This window comes from Leuciscus leuciscus (assembly GCF_965113295.1).
Source record: "Leuciscus leuciscus genome assembly, chromosome: 14".
NCBI lineage: Eukaryota > Metazoa > Chordata > Actinopteri > Cypriniformes > Leuciscidae > Leuciscus > Leuciscus leuciscus.
In genome coordinates this window covers 38,324,151-38,340,270 of record NC_138738.1, presented here as the reverse complement: position 1 = coordinate 38,340,270, position 16,120 = coordinate 38,324,151, and the positions used below count along the sequence as shown (strand labels likewise).

Here is a 16,120-nt window from a genome sequence, read left to right as displayed (position 1 = left end):
TCCGGATGAATATTGTTGCTGTTACAGGGCTTGAGTTTCTGTGTGGGATTGCACATATTGCGCATAATTTTACTCATTCCCACAGATTTTGTGCTCACACATCCAAAGTACGCACACATAAAGCCGCCTCTCAGTGCTTAGAGTTCTTTTTTGCTGCTTATTGCTCATAAACACTCAAATACACACAAAATAATGTCAAAATTGGCGAGTATTCACGTAAACACAGTCAGTTATGTTTCAAGTGAGTTGAGAAAGAAAACTCATGTGTAACAGTGTAGTGGATCCATGCGTCAGGTCTTAAAGTGACAGCAGCCTAATAAACCTGCTGACAAATTATTAAAGAGATTATTAAAAATATCTATATGGCAGTTTTCAAAATTGTGGCCAGAGAAAATGCAGTGGCTAGTAACTTTGGAAAACCACTAGCCATAGTGGCTGGTGAGCAAAAAAGTGAATGTCTAGCCCTGTTCGTCACAATAGGGAAGAAAAGTCTAGCGCAACTTCCGTTTCATAGCGACTTTAAATGCATGTGTGATGATGTGTGTGTGTGACCCCTGTGCGCAGGAGCAGCTGTGCGTGTGCGCTTTGACGTGTGGGAGCAGGGTAATGTCAGCCCGCTGCAGCTGACGGACAGGCTGAGGGCCGCCCTACGCCACGCCCTCGGTGACGTCATCATGGAGATGCGCGTGCTGCCCAACCCGCTGTGTCTGGACACATTCTGTCTGCCTGCTGCCGCCCAGCGGGATGAAAGAACAGGTGAGGAGCTGATGCCCATGTGAATATGCTTCATGGACTACTTTTAATGTGCTTTTTTGTCATTTTGGATCTGTGAGAAGATTTGTGTGTGCACTCATCCGAAGCGCACACACACAGGAGCGCGCAAATATTGAGTTTTCTTTCAATTCTTGCGCTTGAACGGACAAGTTCACACAAAAATGTTCAACATGCCCGTCATGGCGAGTATCCTACATCCTACACATCCAAACATAGTAGGATATGTCTTAAGTGAACGTAAACATTTGATAAAGACTGATAAGTGTATCAGTATCATTGTGCTGGATCTGTGCATTAGTCTTAAAGTGACAGAAGCCTAATATTTCTTAATGTTATTCAAACCAAAAAAGACAAGGAAATCACTCACTGCTCTTGACTGAATAGCTTTTGTAACTTTAATAGTGATTAATCTTTATTTAATTTATACAGTGAAGATTATATGCAATGTTGTTTTACATTTGATCTCTTTTCAATTCAATTTCTGTATCTGAAAACTAATGTTAGACCTACCTGATTTTTATTTAATTTGTCTCTTTGCTCTATTGTATTTATTTGTGCTGATGCTTTTAGTTTGATTATTTTCATTGATCATTTGTGTCACACGTTTTGCTCAATACACTACCATTCAAAAGAATGTCAGTACGATAAAAAAAGAAGAAATTAATACTTTTATTCAGCTAGGATGAATTAATTTGATCAAAAGTGATTATATTTAAAATATTATACATTTAAGTACTGAGTGATATTAAGTAACTACATGTACTTACATGGTTAAGATTAGGGTTTGGTTTAGGTTTAGGGTTAGTTGCATGTAATTATGCATCATTTATAGCTATTACTATAGTAACTACATGTAACATATGTAACAAAGACACTGTAAAATAAAGTGTTACCAAGAAATCGTACTGACCCCAAACTTTTGAACGGTAGCGTATATTGGTGAACTTGTCCTGGTTTTGCTGACCCGTAGTGTTTTGTCACTGTAGTTCCCTTGAGTCTTCTGCAGTGCGACAGTAAAGAGGTGAAGGAGAGTCATCGGCGGCCCAGTGGAGCCCACGGGCTCAGAACCAGCCCCTCTCCCATCACCCTAATATCTGCCCCCAGCTCCACCCCGAACACCGGAGCCAGCACACCCGAGTCCACCACGCCCACGGGCAAAAGCACCCGCCGCAGCTTCTGGGAAATGTTGGTGCGTGTGCTCACTCAGCATGTGCTGTCTTCATTAACAGCAAATTACTCTCATTAATTACGACTGTCAACGCCTTCAAAATTGCATTGATGGTCAGCATGATGTGCAATGAAGCATAAATGCTAGAGAAATGATTGGAGTGGTGCCAGTTATCTGTCTTATGATGTGTGTGTGTGTGTGTGTTGGTAGAGTAAACCAGAAACTTCTGAACTTGGCAGTCCAAAGACAACGGATGACATCATACCGGAGCGTGCCGAGGACAGTCGCATGGGCAGACGGAGACACAAGACGGAGAGTGTCAAACAGCAGTGGAACCATGAGAAAGCCATGGCAGTCGAACAAGAGCAAGCCCAGAGGTACAAAATACATTTTGTTTCCTAGGGTTATGTTTGTTCAAATGACATCTGCACAAGCTTCATGTTCAGATGGTACGACAAAGAAACAGACCCAGTGTGCCATTTAAAACTGAAACTAGTATATATATTTGACCTGTGCTGCAAAAGGAGTCAGAATGCGCACGGGATAAATTCGAGCTACAGGCAAAACATGTGAAACATTAAAATTTTGGTTGATTTTTGAGATTTTCGCAAACATTCGTTCCTTAAAGGGTTAGTTCACCCAAAACTGAAAATTATGAAAATTATCCAAGTGACTACAGTGGCTCAACCATAAGTTTATCAAGCGACGAGAATACTTTTTATGCGCAAAACCCCCCAAAAATAATGACTTTATTCAACTATTAGCCACTGTAGTCACTTTTTTAGGACTATTTTAAACATTGTCTTTACTAACTTTCTGGCCCGGCAAGTTTCAATTACCTAGCAGCCTATGGAGGAGTGAGACAGCTCTCAGATTTAATCAAAATTATCTTAATTTGTGTTCCGAAGATGAACGAAAGTCTTACGGGGTTGGGACAACATGAGGGAGAGTGATTACTGACAGAATTTTCATTTTTGTAAACATCTAAAACTATCTTTATTTGTTCATTTTCTGAGAGGAGTAACTTTCCTCTGTCCATGAAAAATGCTGTTTTATCTCTGCTTGCTTCTCACGTTTCCCCTCAGCACAAGTTCGGTATTGTTTTAAAGTGCAGTATTCCAACGGTGTGAATATTCATAGCGAATTCTGTGAACCAATGACATGTGATTTTCAAACTCATGCTGATGTAAACAAAACGATCTTACTCGCGCGGACTGTCAGATCTGATGCGTGAGCACAAAGACGCCTTCGACAGCGTGTGATCCCGATATACACATACATACTGTATACACAGAATTACAGTATTTAAAAATATCTGTCTTGGCGATTCACGCATACATTATCTGTTATGTCTTACATAAACGTTTGGTTAACTGTTGTGGAAAATGATCTGATATGTAATGTTATATTACATCTGTGCAGTACAGTAGGTCTTAATGAATGAGCTGTCTGTTAAATAAAAGGTTAAAATAAAGAAATAAATGTTAATCAAACAATTGTGGTATCATGGGGGAAAAAAAGTTGAATATATTTTTTTCCTATAGATATTTGGTTTTGACTTGGTGTGCCAAATTCGGTGTTATTACCGGGGATTTTAAGATATGGTTGCTTGGGGATTTTGTTTTGAAACCTTAGGAAAACTAAATTTTTCTTCAAATTGACTTAAAAAACGGACTCTATCAACTTCAAGCAGGTGTAGCTCAGTCATTTTTGTCTGATTCCAACAAATCATATAAAATGTTGTGTATTTTAATAGAGAATGTAACTTTTTTTTATTAAAATTTGCTCATTGCCACTTATTTTGTCTGCGCGGGTCACACATGTTCTCTGAAACACCTCTATTGTGCCAAATAGCCACATTTTTATTACTGTGCAAAATCAGAATAATCAGATTTCCAAAATGATTTTTGGCCAGTTCTTCCTGGCAATTTCTGAGATGCCAATTTGGATGGAATACAATAGATAATTTGGCCGTGGGTGTTGGGAGAATACTGACATTTCTGGTTCAGATGGCAGTAACTTGAGAGACGTAAATGCTGAAATGACCTCTAACAAAAGCAATTATCATCCGTATAGCCCTATAGACGTGTCTGGATGTCTTTGTGTTGTAGGAGACATGCAGTCCAGCTGGAGGAAGGTGATACTGGCACTCTTCAAACCGTCTACCAGACCACGTACCTGCCCTGGGTCACCTTCATGAACAAACTGGGTGAGTTCCCACATCCGTGTGATACTTTATTTGACTGTGCAAATAACTAGTTGAAACTTAAATGAGATTTCATATATGGGTGAAACACGGGCAGGTTAATGTGCATATACACTTTGTATTTCCATTACAACCAAATAATAACATATTAGCTAGCAGTATTGAGAACAGCAATTCTTTGATATTATAATAATCATTTTTAAATACCAATTATTTTTTGTATACCGTTTCATTTGGCATTTATATTCACAATTTATAACTGAAGTTCTTATGAAAAACCACAAATTAGAATTTCCCTGATTTTAACTTTCTCTATTCATTTATTATAAAGTGAAAGTTCAATAAGCCCCCAAAAAAGTCCAATTTCACCCGTCAACACTGTTAATTAAAGAAGATAAGAAAGTTTAAAAAGGGTTAGTTCACCCTAAAATGAACTGAAAGCCATCATTTACTCACCCTGGTGTTGTTCTAATGCCGGATGCCCTTCTTTATTTTTCGGACCACAAAAAGAGAAATTTAAGAAAATGTTCGCTTTCATCCATATAATGACACTGTCACTGACTGTCATCTGACAACCGGAGTTCTGGTGCGGTGATATCTGGCTGTGAAGTGAAGAAAGTACACAGATACTTTTTGGGGATTTCTAGGCATTGTATTTTACGTGGCGTTTTTGTTAATCTTGATTTATCACAACTCGTGTGCTTCTTCTGGGCGAGTCAGAGACTAATAGAGTCTCACGCACAGAAGACCATCAGCCAAAGTCAGGATTTTTGTAAAATAATACATAACATTTTGGTTTGTTTTTCACCAAACCCCTTCTTATACACCCAGAACACATGGGATATATGGCACGTGTCACATGGGATTATTCTGTTTGTTTGTTTTTAAGCTTGATGCTGGTTTCTGTTCACTGCCATTATATGGACTAGTGCGAACGGGACATTTATTTTTATTTTTATTATCCTTTTGTGGTCCGTAAAAGAAAGAACGACATACCGCATTACAACAACACCAAGTAAATGTTGATTTTATTTTTATTTTAGGGTGAACTATTCCTTTAACGTGATTCATAATCTATATCAAAACCTAAAAAGATTGTTTAGAATAATCAGAACATTTCATTCTTCATATCATCCTGGCAGAGAGAAAACGTTCCCTGATTAAAGAATTATATTCTCTTGTTGTCTTGCAGGCTGTCCGTCCATCCAGCACTGTTCAACTGAAGTCTCGCATCATTTCCTCCTGCCTTCCATCCTCTCAGAAATTGTCAATCTTGTCAGTTCACTGGCCAGTGACACCATAGTCAAAGTGTTCGAAAGAACCAGGTGTGTTCCTGACCTGGTCGAAGCATTCATCCGAACTGTCCAGATGTGTTTCAGATGATGTGATTAGTTGCTTCTGCATTTGGTGCATGGTTGTGCAATGTTCCATCAGATGTTTCCGTCGATTCAGTTTATGCTCTAACCGATGAACTGTTTCATGTGTGTGTCGGCAGCTGTCCTCAGGGAGACATCTATGTCCCCCTGTCAATCATCCAGCACATCAGCCAACCACCTACCTCCTCCAGGAGCTTCATTCTCATTGGTCGCAACTTCAGCCAATGGCATTGCAGTACAGAACAAGGTACCTCCTATGTTCAGTCAGCAATTATCATGTCATCTTAAGCCGTATTCGGACGGGACTAGTCTTCTAAACGTCACAATTCTTATCACTCGACATCTGTGATTACATGTACCGATTCGGACAGGACTAACATTTCCGTGTTTATAACTGGGAGTTTGTGTGCTTGCGTGCGTCACGTATCACATATCTATTTTTGCTTTATTATTTATTGATATAATTTTAGTTTATTATAAGTAAACTTCACAAATATATATAATAAACGCACATAAGTGAAATAATTTCTCTAGTCTAGTTGGTTACACTCTCTTCTGAGATTATTTAACACACAGGTTGAACTTGAATTGGAGGAAACCGTCCAACACATTGAAATTTGTTTTATTTTTATGAATAGGCTTATTATATAACCACAGTTACAATACGTTTAGTAAAACAACATTAACAAGTGCCAATATAACAAATAATGCATTTGGTAATAGTGCATTATAATCTCTAAAAAGTGATGTGAATGATGTAATGATGTCATTTAACTGTGGTTGCACTCATTCATGAGAACATATAAATGATTACAAGGTGATTTATAAGGCATTGGGAATGCATACAATTAACCTTTGTAATGCATTATGTATTCAGCTGAATCTCATGACAATTATCTTCTAATCAGGTCATATTTCTCCCCAAAATTAAAAGAAAAAATAATCAGGAAATAGTTTCTAGAAAGAAAAAGAAACCTATAGTATCATATGTGATAGAAAAATACAGAAATACGGACACAAGTAAATAAATAATAATGTTTAATATGAATGTATATAATTGCAGTATTAACAGAAATGAATGAATAATTTTGTCATTTAAAAATAAATACTACAAATATGTAATATTTAGTCCTGAAATGAATTATATTTGCTTACAAATCTACTTTTCAGCTATGCTTTACAATTCAAATAATATTTAATTATTGTTTCACTTTACATTAGTGAGAGTGCTCAGTACAGGGGGTAATTTGCTTAATTGTCATGAAATTTTGTCACAAAGTAAAAAAGTTTTAATGGTCCTAAAATATGCTTCATTGTCTTTGAGCAAGATTTATTTTTTTGATTTTGGGGTAATATATGACCGACACATTTCTCTGTGACATTCAGGCTTCATGATACTGAAGCTTTTAAGATCATACTCCATTAATTTGTCTGAAGTTTAACTGGCTCTAGGCGATGTAAGGTCATTACTGAATTCTGTGGTCAACAGTTCCCCTGGCTTCTAACCACTCTCTCTGTGACAACATTAAACCATGTGTCCAAAGCTGAACTTTCTCAAGTTATTAACTTCACTAGTTCTTTCTAGTTTAACCGCTTTCTCACCATGGGCTCAGATGCATCACGTTCTCTTCTACCAGAATCTCTTACTACATCGCTGCGCTTGGTGTTTTTATCTTGTGTTCAGCTGATCTTGCAAATAAATGTTTTCTTTTATGATTTTATTTTTAGTATTGCTGTGTGTATTCATCTCTTACATCTCTTTTAGCCTACGAGTGTTTAATGAATGATTACTATTTTTCTTGCTTTTCTGTTTTCATAGATTCATAGATCTTTCGCTTATGTTGTCTCTTGCAGAGCTTTGTGCGTGCGTGCGTGTGTGTGTGTGCGTATGTATGCGAGTGAGTGTGCATGTATGAATGTGTGTGTTAATGCCTCATTAACATAGAGTTGTCTCGTTTTGCAAAGCTGTTTGTGCTCATCTCTGTTTGCCCACAGAAGACAGTTCAGATGAAGAGAACAGTCCAGTACTAAATAGGTGCACACGTAAGTTTGGCCCCTTATGGGGCCCCTAGTGGCCCTCACTGCGACAGGGGCCCTTCCTCCAAATCACTCCATTACACCACAGACACACTCTGACAGGGACTGGATGTTTGAGTGATTCTTCAAATAGGACTTTTCTGTCCTGGAAAGATCATTTTTCTCATTTTTAAGAACTTTACAAGGCAAAATAATCACATCAATTATTTTGGTGTGTATGAATGTGTTTTCAAAGAATCACCATACTTCCCACAATAATGAATTTATGAAAATTCTGAGAAATCTGGTTCAACATTAGAAAAATTTACTTTTAACCAAAACCATTTAAAAAATCCATCCATCCATCCTAATTACTGCTGTCATTACCCATCACATTCAATGCCAAAATCTTTATAGTTGAACAGATCTTTATTCCAGGACTATAAATGTTTTGAAATAAACTATGCATATTTAAATAATTTTAAAGAAAGTAGTTTAAAGTGCTCCTAATTGAAGGTTCACTCATTAATGCATGTATGCAAGATCATTTTTTATCCCTGTTTGTACTGTACCATTGAAACCTGAAGATTTTTTACCTTCTAGATGAGTATGTGTTCTGATGTTGGTATTTAAAATATATTAGAGATTAATTAAGCAGAGAATGTCATACTCAAGAGTGAGTTCTGCGTTGCCTTTCTCCTCAAACACACTCTATAGATGATATAAATGTCATGTCTCAAGGCTATAAAACCTTTTTTTAAATTCATTTTTTTAATGTAATGATCCCTAAAATAATCCCATAGCTATTATTCAGAGGTAAACTGAATAGATTCAGAAGTGACATTATGATCAGATCTTTATTTCTTGCTCTTTGTCTATTATGTACACAAATTTCTTTACCCAAATAACACCACCTCACATAATTCTGTCTTTTATTAAAGCTCATAAGGGTCTGCAGCGGTTCGAGTCCTTGGAGCACAGTGATTGGCTGAGCCCGGGACAGGCTGTGAGGGGCGTGGCTCCACGCCAGCGCTTCCTGTACATACAAATTGTCAATAAGAAGGTCAGTTCTGTTGAATATAACCAGCCGTGACATGCGTAAGCAACACACAATAAAAACTCTCTCTCGCATAAATGTTTTTTGTCTAAACCAGCTTCGACAAGCAACAGGATTTTGCTGCCCACAGTGAAATATTATTTGTCCAAAATATCAACAATTAAATATGTTATAATCAACTGTGATTGTGTCACGTCATGCAGGATTTGTGAGGTCTGGTCTTTCTGTTTCATATTATGGGCCCTATCTTGCACCAATTGAGTTTGTACACCGACGCATGTATCATTCCTATTTTGCACCCGACGCACAGCAGACTTTTCCCTCCACAGACGCACTCTGATAAATTAGGGAATGAACTTGCGCTCCCGGGGGCGAAAAGAGGAGGCGTGTTCCGGCACAAATGTTCCCTGGTGCTATTTTACAGTTCCAGAAAACAATTGCGCCACAGACCAGGAAAAACCTAGTCTAAAGTCAGTGGCGTGTTATTCATATGCTATTTTAAGGGCGCATGCTTGGCCATAATGTAGCGTGTGCACGACGCGCATACACTTTGCTTCTCTCATCTACACACAGACGCAGCAGTTGACATTTTTGCAAACCATACATAATTACAAGGAAAACTATTCCACATGAGGGAAATCATTGTTGTGCCCATGAAGATGTGAAAAAATAGGCATAAATCTAGCTTACACATTTACCCAAATTATCATACGCCTGTTTAACCGAAGCTAATTTGGGTGTGTTTCTCCATCTCCATACAATGTCACTTCTCTGTGTTTTACGGCCCTGACGAGAACGTCTGTCTACTCGTCTGTGAACCGCTCCTGGCGTGCGACTGACAAATCCGCCGTTATAATAGCAAACCGCCATGGAACAAGCGTGCCCGCTCTTAAAGGGAATGTGAGATGTCGCTCTGATTGGTTTATTTCATGTTACGCTCAAACCACACCTATGAGTAATGCAGCTACTTCACACCAACCCATTTTAGATTTGCGTCGGGCGCAAGAGTCATTTATCCCGCCGGTATAATAGCAACAGCGCCTGAGATCCGCCCACAAAGTTACTTGCGTTTCGCATTTGATACTTGCGTTTCAGATCGTTAAAATAGGGCTCTATATCTCTGTGTTTGTGTTCACAGGTGACTCTGTACGCGTATAACTGGTCGGTGGATCTGGGCGGCTCTCTGAATCAAGGTCTGGTCAGACTGGTGCACTGGCAGAACGCCCGCGCACATGTGGTCAACTGTCTCCTGAGTCAGAAAATGGGTCTTTTCCATCATTACTGCTTCTCTGATACACCTACACATGAGGATCTAAAACAGGTCAGTATGCAAACACACTGGCTGTGTTCTCAATGCAATACTAGCATGCAAACGATTCATTACAAACAGCACATGAAACAAATGGTAATTTGCTGTGTGGTTGTCACACAATCTCATTATGCAAGTTTATTTCAGGCAGTGACATCCAATTATCTAATCTTGGAAATAAACATGGTTATTTTGTGTTTTTTATCAGATTTTAAGAATAATAATATCAAATTCAATCAAGGGATGTTTACAGTTCACGACTGATATCATGGTTCAAAATAACCATATTTATTTGAAATGGAAATTGTAACATCATAAATGACTTTATCGTCACTTTTGATTAATTTAATGCAAAGATTTTCTCTTTTTGAGTTCAGACTCTGAACTTTTGAATGGTAGTGTACACACTCCTTACTTCCTTCATCACACATACTAGATAGTATGCCATTCTCAACAAACCCATTCTCTGTAAGCTGTCACGGATTGCTGGACATTGGTTAGGATGAGCTTTTAGAACAGTGTTTTTGGACAGAATAAGATACAGACAGCACTAGTGAGTTGGTTTAAGCAGCTCGTCAGTTTCGGGCGGTCCCCGAGGCGGTCTGAATATGTCGCACTCAGTGACGGACAGCTGTCAGATCCTCAGGGCAGGACGGTAATCACTCTAGCACACCTGTTAACACCAAACAACTGGAAACAATCCAGACCGCTGGTCCTGCCGAAATTAGACATCACTGCGCTGCCAAAGCGGTTTATTCCTGCGCAGAGGCGTGCTCGTCTGAACAGACTGGATAGAATCACGCTGTGTTTTAGCTGTTCACAGTTAATGCAGCAGAACATGTTTGTTCGTTAAGTCAGTAAAGAGCAGAAATCTTCTGCAACAGTGTTCACTGTTATTGATTCAGTTGTCAGCTTTTTGTCAAGATTTTTTTCCCCAAAATGTCGGGATGTATTTTGGGGAAGCAGACTGTTGTTGATGTCATTATCGAGAGCTTGTGTGTTCAACCTAAAGGCCTTTAACGTAACTGCTTATGACAGTTATGTGCCTGCATAAATACGCATACATACATTTCTTATTACATTTCTTAAAAGGGCATAATCATGGAAAATAGATTTTCACAGGTTTTTTATAATGGCGATATATTGACTATGCGGATGGATGGATGGATGGACGGACGATGGATGGATGGATGGATGGATGGATGGATGGATGGATGGATGGATGGATGGATGAAGGATGGATAGATGGGCGGATGGATGGATGATGGACGGACGGATGGATGGATGGACGGACGGACGGACGATGGATGGATGGATGGATGATGGACGGATGGATGGATGGATGATGGTTGGATGGATGGATGGATGGATGGATGGATGGATGGATGGATGGATGGATGGATGGATGGATGGATGGATGGATGGATGGATGGATGGATGGATGGATGGATGGATGGATGGATGGATGGATGGATGGATGGATGGATGGATGGACGATAGATAGATGGGCGGATGAATGGATGATGGACGGATGGATGGATGGACGATAGATAGATGGGCGGATGGATGGATAGATGGATAGATAGATGGATGGATGGATGGATGATAGATAGATAGATGGGCGGATGGATGGATGATGGACGGATGGATGGATGGACGATAGATAGATGGGTGAATGGATGGATGATGGATAGATGGATGGATGGATAGATAGATGGATAGATGGGTGGATGGATGATAGATAGATGGGCGGATGGATGGATGATGGATGATGGATGGAGTGTGAGTTTTTGAGTGATTCCTTTAAAAGATTAAAAGTCAAAAGCTCCTGTTCTTGTTAATCAGACTACAACTGGTCAACTAAAACTAAATTATTACCTTTCGTTAAAACCTTGACCACAACATTATGACTGAACTTCAGGGAAAACAAATAAAATGCTACACAAGTCTAGAAAATGTCTTACTTAAACGGATGCTCTGCACTTGTGTGTGTCTGTGTGTGGGAGAAGATAAACACAAAACCGTGGAGATTCTTCTGGAGAATAAAGAGCGTTCCTTCAGATATGAAGTTTCCAGCAGACGCTGTTTATCTCCTGACGTCCGGGGCTGTTCTGGTTCCAGAGGCTGAGACTGTCTGGAGTTTAGTCGGTGAAATATCACTTTGTTCATCATTCGTCTGTGTCTGTCCTTGAGGGAACAGGATGAGGGAGAGATCCTCAGTGTTCACTCTTCTTTTGATCCCTTTATGTCAGTCAGTCCAGTCAAATCTCTCTTTGTTTGGACCTTTGTGTATATGTATGTGAGAAAGAGACATCAAAAATGTAGAAAAATGTGATGGTGGGGCTGATTTTTGGGAAAAGTCTGCAAAATTGAGTCTTCGCTAAGCTCTTCTGACCAGTCCTACTTTAGCAACTGTTTTCAAATGCCATTTTCTCATGAAGTTTTTGCTCTTGTGAGTCTATAAATGATCTGTGTGTTTGAATGGCTTTGAACTAAGTTTGATGGAAATTATGCAAATATGGTAAACCGTTGTTGCCACGAAGTAGCCAGAGAGGTTGCAAATAGTATTTTCTTCCTTTTACAAATCTTTGAAGAGGTGGTATAATGCCCTTTTCACAAGATGTAAAATAAGGCTCTGATGTCCCCAGAGTGTGTATGTGAAGTTTTAACTCAAAATACCCCACAGATATTTTTATGTAGCATGTTAAAGTTGTCACTTTTTGAGGGTGAGCAAAAACGCACAGTTTTGTGTCTGTTCCTTTAAATGCAAATGAGCTGCTGCTCCCGGCACAGGGGGCGGAGCTTCAACGGCTTGCACTCACACAGACATGCACTGAACATTTAAAAAACCTTTAGTCTTTTATGTTCAAACCGGAGTCAGACAATGATGGAGAGACTCAAGAAGAAGTGACAGCATGTAGAAGCAACAGGACATTTCTTCTAGTCATTGATTAGCATATTCTGTCTTGATAATCTATAAATCGCGTTCACGGGGGCGGGGTTTATGTAAATTTTAGGGTTAGTGATGTCACTAACCCCGGAGGAATGTGGTGTAGTTCCTACCAGCCGTTTGTTGTAGTCCTTAAAAAATGATTTCTTTAAAAGCAAATATCTCTCTTTGCTTTGAACTTTGAGCGTTGTAACTTTGCAGATGTTGTTTATGCTCAAACAGCAACATTACACACTAACTAAAGTTAGAAACGTGAAATCATAATCAACCACCCCTTTAAATGAATCTTACTATGAATTTAAACCGTCTCCCTCGTCCCCAAATCAGACCATCAGTGAGAACGCACACAAATGCTTTGATTCAGGTGATTGCAGTGTAATAGTAACTAAAGAGTACCGTTGTGTGCAATAGGAAACATTTCTGTTCACTTACACAAGTGTGATCGCTTTTAAAAATCTGTGTAATCTAACCCTTTTAGCAAATAAAAATACACAATTAATTCCATGCAAGAATAATATCCAATCATTTCTATAATAATAATGATTAGTTCACATGAAGGGACGCTTGAGTGAGTTACAGTCATCAGAGACAGAGCTCAGGAAAAGGTCAGTTCTGTCAGCTGAGAGTATTGCACTCTTTAATTAAATTCAATTACATTTAAATATTCTTATTTAATATTTGGGATTATTAATAGATTTCTCAAGGTCATAAATGCAGTTTAGTCACACTCAAACTCACACACTCAGACACACACACACACACACACACACACACACACACACACACACACACACACACACATTCACAGACACACAACACACACATACACACAAAACACACTCACTGACACACAACATACTCTTAGACAAACACACACACTCTTAGACAGACAAAGACACACACTCTTGGACAGACACACACACACACTCACACACTCACACAGACACGCATACACGCACATACACAGACACACATACTCACTGACACACAACACACTCAGACACACTCTTAGACACACAACACACACTCACAGACACACTCTTAGACACACACACACACCCTTAGACACACACACATTCACACACGCACACACACAGACACACATATTCACAGACACACAACACACACTCACTGACACACAACATACTCACCGACACACACACACTCACAGACACACTCTCTCACTCACACACTCTCTCACTCACACACACACACACACACACACACACACACACACACACACACACACACACTTCATCGTGTTATTGAAGCACAAATGCACAGAACATCTACATTTTCCTAAAAAGTGAAGGACAGAACTCTTTTATTTCCTTGTCAGTGATTCCACACTTTTAATGAGTGCTAACAGAAGGCTGATCCAACAAAGCAGAAAATTTGCCCTAACCGTCAATCATCTGTCAGAGTCCCAGGGGTCGGAGTTCAGGCACTTAAGTCCAGCTTACTGGCCCGCCGGCTACATGAGCATCCGCCATCATGAGGCATCTGGTCCAGCTTCTTTTAGAAAAGCCTGCAACTCGCCCTAGAGGACTTTAACTAGTCTCCCAAACACTAACTCACCCAAAAGTTCCCACAAGAAGAGGACGAGGACTTTTATTATTTGATAAGTTCCTGTGGCTTTTATCATCCGGCTCTCTGTGGCAGAGAGCAGCAGCGCAGGAGTGTGTTAATTGGGTGGTCTGAAGGAAAGGCCTCATGCTGGCACGTTCTCTGCGTGTCAGTGGGTTTAATGAACTCACACTGCCCGTTCCTGGGAAGTTTGAAGGCGAGCAACATCAAAAATCAGAATCTGTGAGTGAGTTTCTGAAGGGTTATGAGAGTTGAGCTTTGAAATCACTGATATGAAAGAGAACGTGTGCAGAACGTGAAGACCAGAGAACAAAGTCTCACACTCTCCCTGCAGGACGAGCTCGCTTTACAAAACACCAGTGTTTGTCTGATTTACATTCCCAAATTAATCTTTAATTGAATTAACTTCCTTCCTTCCTTCCTTCCTTCCTTCCTTCCTTCCTTCCTTCCTTCCTTCCTTCCTTCCTTCCTTCCTTCCTTCCTTCCTTCCTTCCTTCCTTCCTTCCTTCCTTCCTTCCTTCCTTCCTTCCTTCCTTTCTTTATTCCTTCCTTCCTTCCTTCCTTCCTTTCCTTTCCTTTCCTTTCCTTTCCTTTCTTCCTTCTTTCCTTCCTTCCTTCCTTCCTTCCTTCCTTCCTTTCTTCCTACCTACCTTCCTTCCTTTCTTTCTACCTTCCTTCCTTTCTTTATTCCTTCCTTCCTTCCTTCCTTCCTTCCTTCCTTCCTTCCTTCCTACCTTCCTTTCTTCCTCTTTTTTCCTCCTTGTTTGTACCTTTCCTTCCTTCCTTCCTACCTTCCTTTCTTCCTTCCTTTCTTCCTCCTTTTTCCTCCTTGTTTGTACCTTTTCTTAATTTCATTCATTTTCAAATGTATCATAAGATCAATAATTCCTGCCTTCCTTCCCTCATTCATTCATTCATTCATTCATTATATTTGTATGAATATACTATTTATACTTGCTTTCATACTTTTATGAATACTTTGCTTCATAATTCATAATTGTTTTCTTGTTTATACTTTTTTCATACTTTTTGATGCTCATTCATTCAGTTGTTCTTCAGTTAATTTGTACATGTTTGTACTTTCTTTTCTTTCTTTCTTTCTTTCTTTCTCTCTTTCTTTCTTTCTTTCTTTCTTTCTTTCTTTCTTTCTTTCTTTCTTTCTTTCTTTCTCTCTCTCTCTCTCTTTCTCTGTCTCTCTGTCTCTGTCTCTCTCTCTATCTCTTTCTCTGTCTCTCTCTCTCTCTCTTTTTCTCTCTCTCTCTCTCTCTCTCTCTCTGTCTCTCTCTCTCTCTCTCTCTCTCTCTCTCTCTCTCTCTCTCTCTCTCTCACTCTCACTCTCTAATTGATTTATTTGTTTACAGGAGTCCAACCCCTTCCTGAGCTCCACGATCGAGGCGGATGCTCTGTTGAGGAGTCCGGTTCCTCCGGCCGCGAGTAAAGATCAGGGCCGGTTGGGCAGCTCTGCACGTGTTCTTCCTCCTCTGGCTTTCCCCGGAGAGCTTGTGCCCTTTGATGAAGCTCTGAGAGATGTGAACACAGGGAGGCCGCTGACCAATCAGGACGGAGCAGATATAGTCGCTCGCCACGGAGCCCATCTTCTGGAGGTCAAAGCAGCTGAACGCAGAGGTACAAACATCAACACATCCAAAACTGACAGAAGCTGCCATACTGTTTTTG

The 16,120-nt window shown here is 39.7% G+C and overlaps 1 protein-coding gene across 22 annotated transcripts in view; it reads left to right on the top strand.

Annotated features, from left to right (window-relative positions):
- szt2 (SZT2 subunit of KICSTOR complex) overlaps positions 1-16,120 on the top strand; it is a 121,892-nt gene that overhangs the window by 77,554 nt on the left and 28,218 nt on the right. For 17 of the 22 annotated variants that reach the window (XM_082136084.1, XM_082136085.1, XM_082136078.1 and 14 more), the window contains 10 exons: positions 565-756; positions 1,761-1,963; positions 2,153-2,319; positions 4,054-4,151; positions 5,341-5,473; positions 5,644-5,771; positions 7,520-7,567; positions 8,482-8,603; positions 9,736-9,918; positions 15,805-16,069. In XM_082136084.1, coding sequence (XP_081992210.1) covers positions 565-756; positions 1,761-1,963; positions 2,153-2,319; positions 4,054-4,151; positions 5,341-5,473; positions 5,644-5,771; positions 7,520-7,567; positions 8,482-8,603; positions 9,736-9,918; positions 15,805-16,069 — 1,539 coding nt within the window. The remainder of the gene's footprint in view (positions 1-564; positions 757-1,760; positions 1,964-2,152; positions 2,320-4,053; positions 4,152-5,340; positions 5,474-5,643; positions 5,772-7,519; positions 7,568-8,481; positions 8,604-9,735; positions 9,919-15,804; positions 16,070-16,120) is intronic. The other 5 variants (XM_082136079.1, XM_082136086.1, XM_082136077.1 and 2 more) reach the window with 1 other exon arrangement.